This window comes from Quercus robur, chromosome 9, assembly GCF_932294415.1.
Source record: "Quercus robur chromosome 9, dhQueRobu3.1, whole genome shotgun sequence".
Lineage (NCBI taxonomy): Eukaryota > Viridiplantae > Streptophyta > Magnoliopsida > Fagales > Fagaceae > Quercus > Quercus robur.
In genome coordinates, this window is record NC_065542.1 from 8,735,654 (window position 1) to 8,752,710 (window position 17,057).

The following is a 17,057-nucleotide window of genomic DNA, read 5'->3' on the forward strand; positions in this document are numbered from 1 at the left end:
ATTCTATATCCACAATTAACTCAAAGACATGATATATATAAAGTTCAAATGATTACAACAATAAGAGGAAAATTTAGATTATAAACAATTTTATTGAAAACATTTAAAAAAAAAAAAATCAGTTGAATTACTAATAATGAAATGATGAAGTTGAAGTTTATGAGAAAAAACATTGCTACATCCTATATGCAACTCCATAACTTAAATTCTCTTCTCAAAACTTGTCCATAACTTAAATATAAAATTATAAATCTTAAAGAAAATTTTACCATATTTCAGCTATAAAAATAAAAAAATAAAAACAGTAAGAATTGGGTTCAAAAAAAAGGTTGAGACAGTTTTTGTAAATAATTGAATGTAACATCAATAACTTAAGACAAAAAGTTTATAGTTTTCGTGCAATAACATTATCCATAACAGGAACTTTGAGTTCCGGCAACGGTTGAACTGTAGCTAGCATCATCTATATGAACTTTTACTTTGGCATCAATCAGAGATGTGATTTCATGGCGAATAGTGCAGCTTAAATACCATATGGCCCGATTCTCAACAAAAAAAAAAAAAAAATACCATATGGCCCTATCAAAAAAAAAAAACCATTGGCTAAGATGATTTGATGGGGGTAGAGTAGTGGGTTCACATCATAGGACCCACATGTCTCTCTGTGGACTTATAGTTTACTATCATACTTTGAAAAAGAAAAATGGAAATATATATATATATATAAATAAATAAAAAATCTACTGTTCAGCCAAATATATATATATAAAATCTACTAACACAAAATTTCTATTTTTGCCACAATTTTCAGCATGGTTGATTGTGAATAAGGAGAAAAAAAAAAGTTTATATGAAAGTGACATGTAATTAGTCATAATCTGCTGTATAGGAGTGTTATAGCAAAAGTGGTGAATTTATTTGTGGTACTGGTAGAACTTGGGAAATATTTTTCTTATTTTCTCATACCCTTGCGCTAGGCAAAATTTTTATACATGCTTGTCTCTTGTCTCGTGTGCCTTATGTAAAATTTACATGTATAGTATATGTCTTGTGACAGTGGCACGTGAAAGACTAGCAAAATAAAATAAAAAATCTATGAACAAGACTCATGAACATTAGAGCTTGATATAAAACAAATTGAGTCTAGACCCGTTTATAAGCATGGTAATAAGCTTTATATGAGTTCAACAAATAAACTCATATTTTGCTAAGACTATATATATATGGGAGTTGGAATCACTCCTCTAAACCAAATAGGCTTGATAATAAGTTTGATATGAGTTTGATAATGTACTTGTATTAGATCTCAAGCTTAAAAGCTTGATATTGAGCTCAGGCTCAGCGTGAATAATTAATCAAGCTGAGTCAAGCCGAGCTCAATTTTTTAAACTTTTTGACAAGTTCAAGCTCAAGCCGAGCTTGAACATTTTACTTTAATTGTTGAGCTGAGTTGGAACACTCACTACTTTATAAGACACAGCTCGTTTACAACTTTTGACTTTCTGTATAGAATGGACAATGTTCAAGTAAAGAAGGATCTTAGGTAACGTGAAATAAAATCTTTTTGCTTTAAACTCGCTACTTTACAAAACATGACTCGTTTATAACCCTTGACTTTCTATATAGAATGGACAATGTTCAAATAAAGGAAGATCTTAGGTAACATGAGATAAAATCTTTTTGCTTTAAGCTCACTGCTTTACAAAACACGGCTCGTTTACAACTCTTGACTTTCTACATAGAATGACAATATTCAAGTAAAGGAGGTAGAATGACAATATTCAAGTAAAGGAGGATATTAGGTAGCATGAGATATAAAATCTTTTTGCTTAAAAAATGTGACTTGGGGTTGAAAATTTGCACTAACTAGGGCTTCTGTTTTAAAACATGTATGGAATCTCTTCAATAAATTAAAGTCTTTGGACTGCTTGGGTGCACGCATGAGTGCCTTCTAAAAGGCAAATGTCTCTGGAATCTTCTCAAGATAATGCATGGAGTAGAGTGAGCTATTCTGAAACTAAGGGATGGTTCTAGGAAATTTTTGAAGTGAATTTGATGTGGGAGATGGTAGCAGGATCTTTCTTTGGTGTAATAATTGGCACCCAGTCGGTGTTATTTTCCAAAAGTATGGCCATAGAGTCAATTAATTAATGATGCAACAAGCAATTCTAAGGCTAGAGTAAATACTGTGTTAATGGAAAAATCTTGGGCTTGGAAACTTGCCAGGTCTGGAGAATTGGTGGCTATCCAAAGTCAGTTGTAACAAGCAATTTTTCTTATGCAGCTTGGGGAATATGGACAAGTTAGGGGGATCCACTCGTTCATTGAAATAAAAAAAATCACTTCAATCATTTTTCTTTTCTCTTTTATGGAGATTTTTTAACAAGTCTACTAAATGTTCAGCAATACATCTTGTAAGGATCTTGTTTGAATTCCTAGCCCAAAAAATATATGGATTTAGGCCTAAAAAGCCCAAAACAATAAATTTGTAGAGAATGGATTGGAAAACAGGACTTTAATGAATTAAGCGGCAAATAAACAGATCTTGATGATAAAGAAAGGAAGATAACAAATTTACACTAAGGAAAAATATCATCGGCAACGTCTGAAGAGACTGGTTCCTATAAATTGTTCTTAAAGTTCTATTACAAGTTTAATTCCTAATTGCTATAGTGTTTTCCTTCTTTTTTTCCGATCCTCTCTTCATGGAGGGTTTCTCATGTTATATATTCTCCTTTGAACGATCTTGGTCCTACACTTGTTGGTCATCTAAGCCACTACTTGAATGCTTGTCCCATTGAACACCCCCTCAGGTCTTCTGTGAGTTGGGATAGCCAAGGCAGCACTATTTAGGGGTCTTCTCCACATTAATGCAGCCAGAAAGTTAGTTGCAGAGCATTTAATGTGGTGGTAGCAGCTTTCCCTTAGATATTTCTGAGCTCCCAACCCTCTGGTGCACTCGAGATACACGTCCCTACCACTAAAGCTTCCTGGAAGGTTACCTTGAACCTTAGGATACACATTTGAGCCGTGCTTAGCCTATCCGAGGAGACATTCCTCCTCTAACCACCCTCTCATTCGTATCTTGCTCGTTAGATTCTAAGCTTGACCCATCCAACACCATTCATTTGTTCTTGGATTACTATGCTCTCGGCCAAGGCCCAATATACCATTTGGGCCCTTAACCCTACACGTCTAAAGTCATAAATTTTTTTTTTTTTTTTTTTTTTTACAAAATTTTTCACAACTACTGAGGTGGTGAACTAAAATGATAGGTTATAATGTAATGTCCATGATGGATCCAAATAATAATCAATAAATTGACAACTGAATAATTGTAAAATTTGTTATAAAAAGGCATACGTGAAAGTACGGGACTAGTGTTCTTTAATAGCTCACTTAACACTTATCTTTCTAAGTTTTTTTGGATGTTTAGTCCATAAACCTTTTCATTTTTATTAGTTTGCTCTAATGTGCTTCTGCTTTTGGTGGTATAGTGTGTTGTTTTTATTTGAAGAATTATTGGTATTGATAGTTGTTCCTACCATGTTCTCACTCACCACTGTTTCTTCTATTACTATTAAAACGAGGTTTCATTTACTTCATGGAATAATGTAGAACTTGACAAAAATAAGTTAGGATTGTATCCAGTGCATCAGTTGCATTGAACACGTTAGAATGCAGACATATGTTCGTGTCTAACGTATCCAATACATTAATGCGCTAAACGCAAGCCGTGTCGGACAAAAAAAAGTAATATTTTTTCATTAAAAGCTCAATATTGATTCTGCCACTAGAAGGTAAAATGTTAGTTTAGAATATTTTATGAACTTACGCTCTCATACTGCTGCTGCAAGAGCAGCTCGAAGCATAAATTGTGATATATATCATACATGTTTTTTCTAACAAGTCTAATATCTTCTTCACTGTCTTTTTCATGTCACAATTTTTATTGTGAGTTTATTTTAAAGAGTGGTTAATGGATTTATATAAGGTTATAAATGACTTTCTATAAAAAAAAATTAAAAAAGTTGTAGTTAATGGTTTCACAGAAGATTCTAAATGACTTTCTATAAATAAATAATGAAAAATGTTGTTCCTATATATGAACATAAATTAATAAATAAAATGAATTTTATAATTTTAAAAATAATGATATTTTACCACACAAAAATGTGGGATTTATAGCCATTCGGATGCAATGGCTCGTGAAGTCCCCCCTTCTACCTCCCCCCAAAAAGGCATCATTTATATAGTAATAATTAGTATTATGCTTGTGTGATATATAAATTAATAAAAAAATCATATGTAAATTTAAGAAATTAATTCAATGTTTTAAATTAAATTGAACATTAAAATATAAAGTAAAAATAAACGAAATTTTTTTACTTTAAGGTTACATTTTTTTTTTTTTGATGACATAGGAGAACTTCACTCAAATTAGTTGCACGTCGTAGAGCATATTGTACAACAATCCTCACTGTTAATCAAACTCTTACGGACAAAACTAACCCCACTCGCCAAAACCAGTTATCGGGTAATCCAGAGGCTTTTACTTCATGGTTACATGGTGAAACTACATAGGCATAAGACCAAGTTTTTATCAAAACCATATATATATATATATATATATATATATCAAGAGACTACAATTTAAAGTAAAGAATGAAAAATAATTTAAAATTGAAAAATATACCTCTTATAAATTTCAAGAGACTAAAATTTTAAGCCTTGACAAAATAAGTCTAATTTAAAAAAAATTATAATAATAATTTTGATATATTTATTGTGCAACACATGATGAAAGCATGTCATAACACTAATAACATTTGATACAAACTACAACATATTATACGACTTTTATCATATAGATATAACATGATATGATTCTATCACTTCTAGAAGAAGAAGAAAAAGTATCAAAGTTTCGAAAGGTTAGGTATAGTTCAAGCCTACAAATGTTCAATGATTGTATCGTATCATATTTCAAACATTAGTCATAGTTTTAGTGTTAGGGGTTTTCAAGAAAAATCGACCTTATGTATTTAAACTTGAGAGTTAAGACCCATAAAGGAATTCCTTTGTCAAAAAGAGACTTTTTTTTTTAATTTTTTTGTTCCCTTTATATTTGAAAATTGAAGGATTTGTTTTTATTGCACTATGTCACATTCAGTAAAGATTTATGATACATGTATTAGATATGGTTAATGTGTCAGAGCTTGTCTCATAGATGTATTAGAAATGATACCTTGAGATGGATGTAAAGCGAAAGGAAGAAATTAGTGGATATTCTTATGGTCTAGAAGGGTTAAGCTCTTATAGAATTGATGAAAAATGGAAATTGATTAATAATTAATTAATTTCTTTTGACAATAATTTTAAAATTTCAACTAATCTATAGTTGACAATCAAGGTTATGTAATTAATATTTGGGTTAACCTCGGTATGTTAAATAACCCAAAATTGGTTCACAATCAATGCCGCCACCCCTAAAATTCCTCTTAAAAAAGTGAAAATTTCATATAAAGTTTTGTAAAATGACAGTAAGGAAGACTTTTTTGCGAACTTTTCAAATAGGTCTTCTTTTAGCCAAAAAAGAATGAACGTTAATTTTATCTTTTCGCCATTGGTGTTTTTTCCGATCTTTACGCATTTCACCGCCCCACCAGAAATTCCCATCATCCCTCCAATACATTCCTCAAGCACAAACAAGAGGGCAACCCTCTTTAGGGTCTTATTACAATCTTTACAAGAAAGAGACCTAATGAGTTGGTCCAACTTAGGCGGACCCACCACTAAGCAAAAATTAAGTGTGGGACCCAAAGGACATTCAAAATCAATAAAGGCCTATCCATCAAGCAAGCATGTGTGTGGACTGTGAAGGCACCTATCAGCCAAAGTAAACAAGTATCATGCTTGTAAGGTTTCCATATCTTCCTCTGTATCCTTCTTGCCTAACAACTAATATTTGATTCATTAATTTATAATATAATTTTGTACCAATCACATCATAGCTTAGTGCGTTGATGACCCAACTCAAAAAGTAACGGTGTTTAATTTTATAAAAAACACATTAATCAAATCAACACAGCAAACCAAACAGATCAGTATAAGTCCAAAAACTTGTAAAATTTTCCATAAGAAAGTGAGGTTAACCATTAATTAGCATGACAATGTTTTAGTAACCCATCGTTTGGGGTCAAATTAAATGTCCTTTTGGATTGGTTTTTTGCTGGAGAAGTCATTTGTTTATTTGTCAAAAGTTAACAAAAATACAATTATAGGCTTTAAAAAAAAGTGAAACTTTAAAAAACTTTATAAAAACAAATAAATTAATAGAAAAAACACAACTAATCTGTATTAGTTATTATCATGGAACATTCCCTTTATAAAATGCGAAAAGAATTTCCAGTGAAGCAGTGAAATGGTTATTATTATGGAATCAATAATGACTTTTGTCTTCGAACATTAACTATGCTACTTTGCGCCAAAGGTGAGAGGCTTAGTTGTATTAGTTTGTCATGTCACACAAGTAGGATTGCGTGTTGATAAAATGCCTTTTCCATCAATAAAAGTTTTGTAGTTCATGCATAACAAGTATGAGTTGGCCTAGTGGCTTTTAAGATCTTATGAGATCCATGAGGTTTTGAATTCAAAACCTCGAGCTAGCATTTTAGGGCCATTTCCTAGGATTCCTCCTTATAATTACTTGGTGTGTGTGGAATGGGACTACACACACTCACGGGAATAGTCAGATGCTTAAAAAGTTCTTGACACCATTTTTAGCCCCCAAAAAAAGAAGGTATGATTCATTGGAAGAACATCGAGTTGGTGACAATAAAAATAACTAGGAATCAAAAAAGAATTGGAACAATATTATAGATAAAAGGCATGCCCATGCTACAACACCTTTTTAGTTTATTCAATTTGGCCGACAGCTTTTCCCCCAAAGAGGTCCAGCCAGTTTTATACACAACAACACTGAAACAAAGTAGGGGGGGAGATGTCGTGATCATATGCAAGATATGGGTGAGAAAGATACACAACTTGAACACATGGAATCATCAAGTATAATTACACGGATAGGTGAAAAGGACGCCGACTCAGACAGAAGGGTCATAAAGTGGCACCAATGCCATCTTAGTGCAAAATGATTATGAACTTACAGATTACTCGTTCAACTTGCATACATCAATGAACTTCTGGACTGCATTGTGATATTGGGTTCCCTGTAAGAATAATGTGCACATTAAGTTAAAAAGTCAGCTACCAACACCATCTACCCTAGCGTCACATCATATCGACAGTTCTGATAAGTTCAAAGTGATTTTTCAATCAAAAGAAACCGACATTAGAACATACTTTTTAATTCATGCAACAAGTGAGACATTTGATCCAGATCTTATGATCCGTTCAAGAGGGTTTCTGGCCATATATTTCAAAGACAGAGCTAAAGATGAATCCTTCTCATTCAGGATAGTCCCAGAGAAGTCTATGAAGAAGATTGCAACTCTTAATTTGACAAAAGAAAAGGCCAGAGAGAACCATCTATCCCAAGATTAAAAAAAAAAAAATTGGATCCCCCATTTCCCACGTTTTCAGCACTTTAGTTGTCAAGCAATCTACAAGAAATGTCATTCTTGATGAAATCCAGATTTTACATACACCAATTTATATGAAATTTGGTCTTTTGTCCATCTGGTCCTTAGAGACACACACCACATGCCTACATTATATTGATGTCCAATACCGCCACAAGGTAAACAGGCCACATGCAGTACCAAAAAGTCTTTTTAGATAGTAGATTAATATGAAATGTAAGTATAGAAAATCTTCTCTCCCAGCAAGAACAAAAGTTGATATGATGTTAATATGGATCAATAAAATATTGTTTTGCTTCAAAACTATCTAGTCAACTTGGCCTTACACTCAAGACCAGTGCCCCCAATCATTGGCTAGTGAGTTAAGGTTCAGTTGCCTCAAACATATATAAATCTATAGAAATGGCAGAGAAAAAATGAATAGAAAAATTGTACCTCCCAGTAAAGCTGGTGGCAGTCCATGCACTGCCAAAACTCTATATTCTTGTTAAACAAGCAGTTGGGTATTCTTTGGAAACCTTTTGCAGCTTCAACAGCCTCTTCAGTGGATAGGGGCTTTTGAATGAACCTCCCATTGCATTTGGAACACCTTGACATCAGCTGATCCTCACTAATTTTCAACTGGAAAGTTTCAATGACCTGCATCAATTGACAAAACATCAAGGCATCCAATCTTAGCCATCAGCACATTCTCATCACACTTCACTGTAACCTTAACCTGTCTTTTGCTCTGCAACACAGACATCTTCTACATTTCCCATTTACAGTTATATTTAGTCAATTACAATTCATGCTCTTTACATGGCTACCTTCAAAAACCAGATTTCATGTTCAGACTTCGTACTATCTTTCTTCTTAATGGAATCATCATTCAGTATTCCTTATCGTTTTAGATATTAACAGTGACCCTCCACCCCTTGCATCTTTACTAAGAATATTTATTTTACTTTTTTAAAGGATAGAAGTAGTGTCGTGACTGACATCTGGGTACATATTTCAAAACAAAGTTCCAATTGAAGAATTACTTATTAAATCTATGATCATCTTCATCAGATTTATCCTACTCAGAAATACATCTTCATCAGATTTACCTTATTCAGAATTTTAGATCTATTAAAATTTTGAAAATATTTCAGGCATCAAGATAATTTTTAGGCGTAAATGATTATTAAGAAAAATTAGGCCTAAATGCAAAAACACCCCCTGCCAGGGCCGACTGAATGGTGGAGCAAGAAATGCGACCGTCTAAGGCCCCAAGTAAAAAAAATGCCCTCAAATTTTAACCAATAGGGTTATTTATAATCAATAAATAAAATGATTTTTTTTATTAGATGAAAAACAAATAAAAAATAGAGAAAAATGTAACGTCCACAATATTTTTCACAACACTTTTACAACTAATGCTAAGTAGCAGGTTATTACAGCTTATTGTTGATGGCAAAAAAATAATTATAGTGATATTTTCAAATAAAAAACAAAAAGCAGTTTAAAATCTAAGATTTGTTGAAAAAAATATTGTGAATGTTGCACTTCTTAAAAAATAATAATAATAATAATAATAAGTTTAATTAGCAAACTTTTACTAGTTTTCATCTAAGTCTACCACTAACATCACTATTTTACTTACCATTATCAATCTACCACATCAACAAGTATGAAAAATTTTGTCAAATTTTTTCTGTCTATAAAATTTCTAAAAAAAGAAAAAATTCTATGTAGTTCATGTTAATTAGTAGTAATTTTGCATCTAAAATAAGATGATTAATTTTCGCTTTAGGCCCCCAAATGCATCAAGCCGCCCCTGCCCCCTGCCCCCTGCCCCTAGGGTTTTAATTCTTCCTTATTTTTAAAAATAATTCTTCCTTATAACCCCCTAAGGTTTTCATATCCACCAAATTGATCCATGGGACTAACTTCCTTTAGCTCTTATGGATGGGAAAATCACGTGACCAATTGCACGAACCAGTAGGTAAATCCTATTACGGTAGTCACATGATAGTTACATGATTTTTCTGTTCATAAGAGCTAAGAGAAGTTAATCCCAGGGGTCAATTTGACGGATATGGAAACCTTAGGGAGTTACAAAGAAGAATGGAAACCCATAGGGGGGTTATTTTCGCAATTGACCTAAACCCTAGGGAATTTTTTGCATTTTGGCTTAATTTTTAAAACAAATGCAACACAAACCAAATAGTGCTACTTACTAATAGTTCAGCTTCAAATATTTAAATTCAAACAAGTACTTAAATTGGATAATTAAGGTGAGAAGAATCTGATTTATTGGGGGGTACTAAAATAGTTTTTTTAGCCATTTTTATCAATTGCATGGTTACATGATTTCTTAAAATTTAAATGATTTATAATTGTAAAGCAGTTCTCATAAATAAACCTCGAATGTCAAAACAAAACAATCTTCTTTTGTAATAACTGAATGCATACCTCGCGTAGCTGTTCATTTTTTAGAAGACTCTTCACCCTATATATTTGATTCTTTAACAGATACTCATGTCTTAGCAGCTTAGCATCCCGTGTCAAGAGCACTCTCTTCTCTTTGAGTGCTTGTTCTATTAACTCCCTGAAAGCAATGAATTTTTTTTTTTTTTTCAGTTTGCATAAGAAATATGACAAAGTTGACACTATAATCAACAATTTAAGGTCAAAAATATATTTATTTATTGATTGAAATCATTCATTTAAGGAACACCTGGATTCAGGCTTTTTCAAATATGGTATTGCAGCATCTATACCAACACACCGTAAATGTTTTGCCAAGCCTTCAACCTGTGTAAATGTTCTGTCAGCCTCATGCAAACAAAATAATCATAATCATTTAAATCCTAGATTGCATGGAGGTAGAGAATCTAAGGGTTTGTATTACAATACTACTGGGGTGATTCTTGTAGAGAGCGAAAGAAAAGATGAAAAGAGAGGGTTTCATTGTTAGTTGGTCAGTGACAATTTTAAGAACCTGCCACTGATAAGGATTTTGCCTTAAAATTTTCAGGTAATTTGCATTCAACCATGTACAAAAAGTAAAAAACTAAGACCATGTAACTTCGAATGAAGTATTACCTTCACAGATAAGATAAAGTACTTACCATCACATCACATAGAAATTTAGGGCATCCATCACTCCCCAAGGACAAATCCCATGGTGGGGGGCCTCGCCAACCATCCAAATTTTCTAATCGGTTTTCTTTGCAATTCTCAGCCACCGGTGACCGTCTCTTTCCTTTCTTTTTGGAAGCCTTAGGCTTTTTGTCCGACTCTTTCAACATAATCTTTTCCCCATATTTTTTTACAACCTTCAAGAGAGATTCATCTATAGGCATGGTGCACATTGACCTCATTCCCCCAACTGTAACTATTCTTTGAGGAAAATCAGAAGTTGTAGCCCGGACTATATCTAAAGCTTCACCAAATTTGATCCTTAAAATTTTACTATTCATATCATCCTTCTCAAGAACCTCTTTCAACCCAAGATTCACATCAGGGGGAGCTGGTTTGTTGATATTATGAAAATAATTCCCTGCAATGAAGAGCCCAAGAAATTTCCATTACAAACTGGATATTGCTTCAATAACTAAGTGAAGAGGGGAAATAGAGGATTCTGGTTGTTCTATGTTTTGCTTTTCTTTTAAGTAATTCTGGGTGTTCAATGTTTCACTAGTGTATTTGATTTCACATTGCTAATCCATGAACCATGACATAAGGAGAAGTATTTACTTGAAACACAATAATTTGGAAATGCAAAGAATGAAGATAATATAATAGTGTTGCGAAATGTGAATTTGCCCACCATATTGGAAGATTACTGGCACAAAACAAATTTTTTTTTTATAAGTAATAAAAAATATATTAAAAAAATAAGGGTGTCACCCGAGTATATAGGAAGTATACATCAAGGACAAAGTACAAATCAAGTGGCAAATTTTATTTATCAATAACTGATTTGCAATTAAATGGTCAAGCATGTAATTCACCTTCATCATTCAGATAATCGTTGATGAATAAGGCAGTGAGATTATCTAGAGATCTTTTTTTTTTTTTTTTTTTTTCTTTTAATGTCGTGGAACCTCACCAAGGCAGGGCCCTTTGATCCTTGGGGAGTGTAAACCACAAATACACGACCCCACCCACCAGAACCTTGTATCATCTAGAGATCTAGTAGGGCAGGAAACAGCTTAACAGTGTTCATCTATTATTCCTCATATCTGATGTTAACCAAATGATGTTTGAATATTGAAGCCGGGAAGAATTATTATCCCAGCTTTTTTGGCTGCTTCTGCAGTCTTTCAAGAGGAGATGTCCAAGTTTGGATAGCCAGGAAGCAGCAAAAAATCCATGGTATCTCTGTCCAACCTTTTACCACCTTCAATGTATATCCACCAATATAAATTGGCAATGAGTCATCCTTTCTGATTTTTTTGATTTAAGGATCAAATATGGATATTTATAGCCATCACATCAAATTAGTTCCTAAATATTCATGAAAATTCAGAGTAGTTGTTAGATGACTCATTAAAGCAGTGCAGGAATTAATTTCCTGAAACTTTGAATGGAAATAAGTTTGTTGGACCAACTAAAATTCTAGGACATGCAGTAGAACTTCGGAGAACAATAAAATTTTGAATGACGCAATTCTGTGGGGAATTCATGCTTCAGAAGTTGTGGAGATCATGAAAACAACAACTTACCAGTACTTGTGATATATCTGGCAATCCACACACACAAAGAACATTTTATAATGAATTACACTTGTGATTATATAGTTTCCAGCAACAAAACTCAGAAGGCATAATATGCTAAAGACATCAAACAAATAAGAAGGCGTGTGAGTGTGTGTGTGTGCATTCATTCATGCCATTCTATAAAGCTAAAAACTATCTTCAAAGGTACAAAAGAGCAAATATGATACACAATCAAAGACTTCTTAATTTTGTCCCAAAGATCACTGGCATACAATTATAAAAAAGGTTTAACAAAGCTCAAAATTTCAATGCACCACATACCTTCTTTCACAACCTTTGCCTGAAAGATATTAAATATTTCGAGCAAACAGTGTGCATCCATCGCTGCGTATGTTTTCTGCTCTTCTGTAAGAGGACGACGTGACCAATCACTACATTGAAGTTCCTAAATGAGATATAAATTACATTAACAACTTGTAGAATTGAAACTGTCATCCTGAGCCAGACTGGGAACTGAAATCCCTAGGAAACAACATATCTTCTCATTTAACTTGGACAGGTGCCACAACCATGACTTGCAACAAAGCCCAAGAGAATGCCTCTAAGCCCAAGAGAATTATCTTTCAGGTTTTATCAATTCACTCTCTCTTTGTATGTAATGACCAGTGTTTGTATTTTTTTTGGAGTATTTTGTGTGAAAATCCTGTATTAAAAAAAATAATAAAAAAAAATAAAAAAATAAAAAAAAAATAAAAAAAACAGTCTAGAGCAGAGTATGCAAATAGTGGAAAAACATGTCCCAGAGATTAGCGAGACTTTTGATTCCTCATTCAATTATCTCGTATTGTAGATTGGAACTTTTTATCATCTTTAAGCATCACATCTGCAGGGATACAAAAGGATATCGTAGTATATTTGAGTAATTTCAACTTAAGGCTTTAAAGATCGAACATCTAGCATTCAAGATCTTTCCCTTTTTCTTTTTTCTTTTTTTTTTTCTTTTTTTCTAGTATGGTGAGCCAAATAAAGATAGTCATTGGTGCTCATATTTTTCAGTCTTATGTTTAAAATGTTACAGATTATCATTAATAATAATTTTTTTTTTTTAAATGGCATCTTTAATGAAACAACAGATCTTATATTTTTTCATATTAAAATGGCAACAACAAAACAACCTGGATTCATGAATTAACAGGAAGCACTATTGAAGAGGAACTTATCTTGAGCATTAAACAAACAAAATATAGGAGTTAAAGACCAAACCTTTGAAAGAGAAAAGCCCAACACTTCTTCACAGATGTTTGCCAAGCTCTTAGTTTGCTTTGGTTTCTTCTTTACATGCTGCTTATGTTGCAGATGATTATATGCACTTGTAATATCCAAAAAGGGCTCAACCTATTTTCCATTGATCTATTAAACATAGTATAATATTGTATGAAAAATGTCCAATAAGTTTAAACTAATAGCAAAATATACATAAATATAAGAATTCTTTGATTCCATATGTACACACATACGTTACTTAAAAATCGTGGAGACCTTCCCGTCAGCATACAAGAATCCTCTACACCCCACCACCCTCCCCCCCCCCCCCCCCGCGTGGCAGGGGGTTTTGAAAAATATATTATAAACTTTCAATGAGGAAATGGATATAAACATGAAAAACATTTTCCCACTCCCCTACTACTAATTAAGTATCCCCCTCTTTCCTAATAATCAAAGTGGTTTCTTGCTTCTCTACTGAAAACTTAAGGCATGTCAGCTTCAATATTTAAAACTTAACCGGATATTATAATGAAGTATATTCCAAAACATTTTGTTTGCTTGGTTAATAAAAAACAAGACATCAACCATATTCTACCACTTATCAATTATCGTACCATTATACGATTCAAGCTTCACATTTCATAATAAAAATTAAGGATATCTTAGGCGTAACAAGCTCAACCTTAACCTATGAAGCACGGACGCGGCACCGGAGGTGCCGCACCCGCGTCGGACGCGGCCGGACGCGGCGACGCGCGAGGGACGCCGTTGCCCGCGCGTCCGGCCGCGTCCGACCGAGTCCTGCCACGTGGCAGGCTCGAGATCTGCGCCGACTCGCGCCGATGCGGCTCCGACTCGGGCCGTATCGGCAGATATCGGCCGATTCAGGCCGAAACGGCTGAAATTTAAAAAAAAAAAAAAAAAAAAAAAAAACACACACACACACAGAACGCACCGTTTAATCTAAATACTAAACCCTACTCACTCGTTTCTCACTCTCATTAGCTCTCTGCCTCTTTTTCATTAGTTTCAATCTTGTGGGTTGTGTTTAATTTATGAACATCATGTTTTAGTTATTATCTACTATTGTTTATTGCTCTTAAATTTGGTATATATTTGTATAATGTAAAAAAGTATGCTTAGCAATATATTAAAAATATAAATAAAAATATTTTTAATAATTTTTTAATCGCCGAGTCCCGCCGCACCCGCACCCACCTTTTTCAAAAATTACCGAGTCCCGCACCCGAGTCCCGAAACGCACCCGTGCTACATAGACCTTAACTAACTCAAAAGAACATCAAGTTTTGTTCTTTTAATGAATAGATATGTGAAGAATGCAGCAACAAAATTGTCAGCATTTTCTAATAGAATGTTACAGAAATAACTCCACATTGTACCAAACATAATCCCCATTATTCATAAATATAGCTCAATTTAAATACACTCCAAGCTCAAATTTTTACAACCCATGTTATACATTAAAGAAACAAAAAACCTTTTTTTGGTCAAAAACATAACTTGAATTGAATGAAAGAAACGAAAATGAAAAACCCAATTGAAACCCACTTCATTTTTACAAATTCCTACACTTTTCTCAGCAGCCAAACAGAAAAAAAAGTTGAAGCACTTACTCTGACAAACCCAGGATCACAGCCTTGTGCACAAAAAGTGGAGGACAAGTAAACCAAATCCTGCTTAAATCTAAAACCCAGTTTCAATATATCAGGGGAAACAAAAACATCACTGAGAATTTCCCAGATTGAAGGCAGAGGAATTGAGAGCAGGTCGAGAAGGAAAGTCACCGAGTCAAGGGACTCGGTTGACTCGTCCGAGTCAGGGGTGAGTCGGGGGCCGAGTTGGCAGGCGAGTTGGAGAAGAGCGACGGTGGGGAAAGAGGATTGGGGGGTGCGGATGGGTTTCCACTCGGCGTCGAGGGCGACGATTGAGGAGCGAGTCAGGGACTGAGTTAGGTGAGTGAACTCGGGCGAGTCGGTGGAGGAGACGATGTGGATTTTGAGGGGATTTGGGTTTTGGGGATCCATGTGGAAAATGGCGGCAGTGTGGGTCGGCTCTTCTCGTTATAAATAAAGAGGGCTTTTTTTTCGGGTCGGGTCAAAGAAAAAAAACTAAATTCTTATAACATATCAATGAAACTGATCAATTCTAATCTAAATTAATATATTTGAATAAATAATATATATTATCATTAATTAACTATTTTAAGAAAATTGTGGGGCCCAATAATTTATGACCCTGGCCCATTTTTACATTGTAGCCCAAGACCCGAGCCGAGGAGGGATATAGCCGAGGACGTATAATAAAAGTCCAAGTAATCTTGAGACATAACCGAGGATGATTCCGTCCTTGGCATCCCCGAGGCCCTCCTAAAAGAAAGGGCAAGAACGGTATAGAAACAGTTTTGGAAAAAACCTAAAATATCTATGTTGATAGAGAAAGGACCGCTGGACAGTATGGCGACCAAGGACAAAGGGAAAGCTACCATTACTGCCATTGAATACTCTGCACCTGACAGAACCATGCTCTTCAGTTTTTACAACCACCTCCAATCACTTTGGGTATGGGCTGATAGGATAAGTATCAGTCCTGGAAAGTCGAACCTACACGTGGACGTAGGATAAGGAATACAGGCTAATATAAAAGGGGAAGCAAGCAATCCGGAAAGAGGACTAGGAAAAAAGGCCAAGAACCAGAGCCTCCCAGACCGTCTCGAGGAGAAAGACTTCTCAAGCGAACATGGTTTAATTTTGTATGAACACTATGACTAACCACCGCCCGGTGACTAAGGCCTAACTTTTCAAACCCACGCTCTACAAATTATATTGTTTGGGCCTTCTAACGTACGAACCAAATACTATTTTGGGGCCGTTACGAATTGAGTCCTTACAATTGGCGCCGTCTGTGGGAAGACTTGTGTGTTGGCACCGGCGGTGGGTCGAAAAAATCCCCCCATCACTTCCAACAGTCCGTTGTAGTGCCCTCACATAAAGTTCCACTAAGGGCTACGTTTTTCTAGTAGGGCCTTGCCCGAGGGGCTACGCTTCGAAGCGCCAGTAGCGCGGATGGTTCTAGGGGCTTGGCCGAGGGGCTAATCCCCCTAACCCGATGTCCCACACCTTGGCCGAGGGGCTAATCCTCCCTACTTAAAGAAAATATCTAAGTTTTGGACAGAACCAAGGTATTGCATGGTCCTCAGACTCAAACCTATGGGGAAACCAACTACTTAAAAAATCTAAGTTTTGGACAGAACCAAGGTATTGCATGGTCCTCGGACTCAAACCTATGAGGAAACCAACTATTTAAAGAAAATATCTAAGTTTTGGACAGAACCAAGGTACTGCATGGTCCTCGGACTCAAACCTATAGGGAAACCAACTACTTAAAAAAGCTAAGTTTTGGACAGAACTAAGGTATTGCATGGTCCTCGGACTCAAACCTATGGGAAAACCAACTGCTTAAAAAAGCTAAGTTTTGGACA

General features: G+C 34.7%; 1 protein-coding gene across 1 annotated transcript; it reads right to left on the minus strand.

Annotated features, from left to right (window-relative positions):
* Positions 1-6,848: 6,848 nt before the first annotated feature.
* LOC126699096 (uncharacterized) lies at positions 6,849-15,628 on the minus strand. The gene is made up of 8 exons (XM_050396673.1): positions 15,193-15,628; positions 13,556-13,687; positions 12,614-12,737; positions 10,700-11,130; positions 10,306-10,382; positions 10,041-10,176; positions 8,037-8,240; positions 6,849-7,229 (listed from the first exon to the last, which is right to left on the minus strand). Exons 1-8 carry the CDS (start codon positions 15,601-15,603, stop codon positions 7,170-7,172), a joined length of 1,575 nt encoding a protein of 524 aa, XP_050252630.1. The 5' UTR covers positions 15,604-15,628; the 3' UTR covers positions 6,849-7,169.
* Positions 15,629-17,057: the final 1,429 nt, after the last annotated feature.

Excerpts from the sequence above, each read along its gene's own strand:
- LOC126699096 (XM_050396673.1), bottom strand. The coding sequence starts at position 15,603 with ATGGATCCCCAAAACCCAAATCCCCTCAAAATCCACATCGTCTCCTCC. Across the intron at positions 12,738-13,555 it reads TGGGCTTTTCTCTTTCAAAG|GAACTTCAATGTAGTGATTG; the intron begins GTTTGGTCTTTA and ends TATCTCATTTAG. Across the intron at positions 10,177-10,305 it reads TTGAAAAAGCCTGAATCCAG|GGAGTTAATAGAACAAGCAC; the intron begins GTGTTCCTTAAA and ends CATTGCTTTCAG.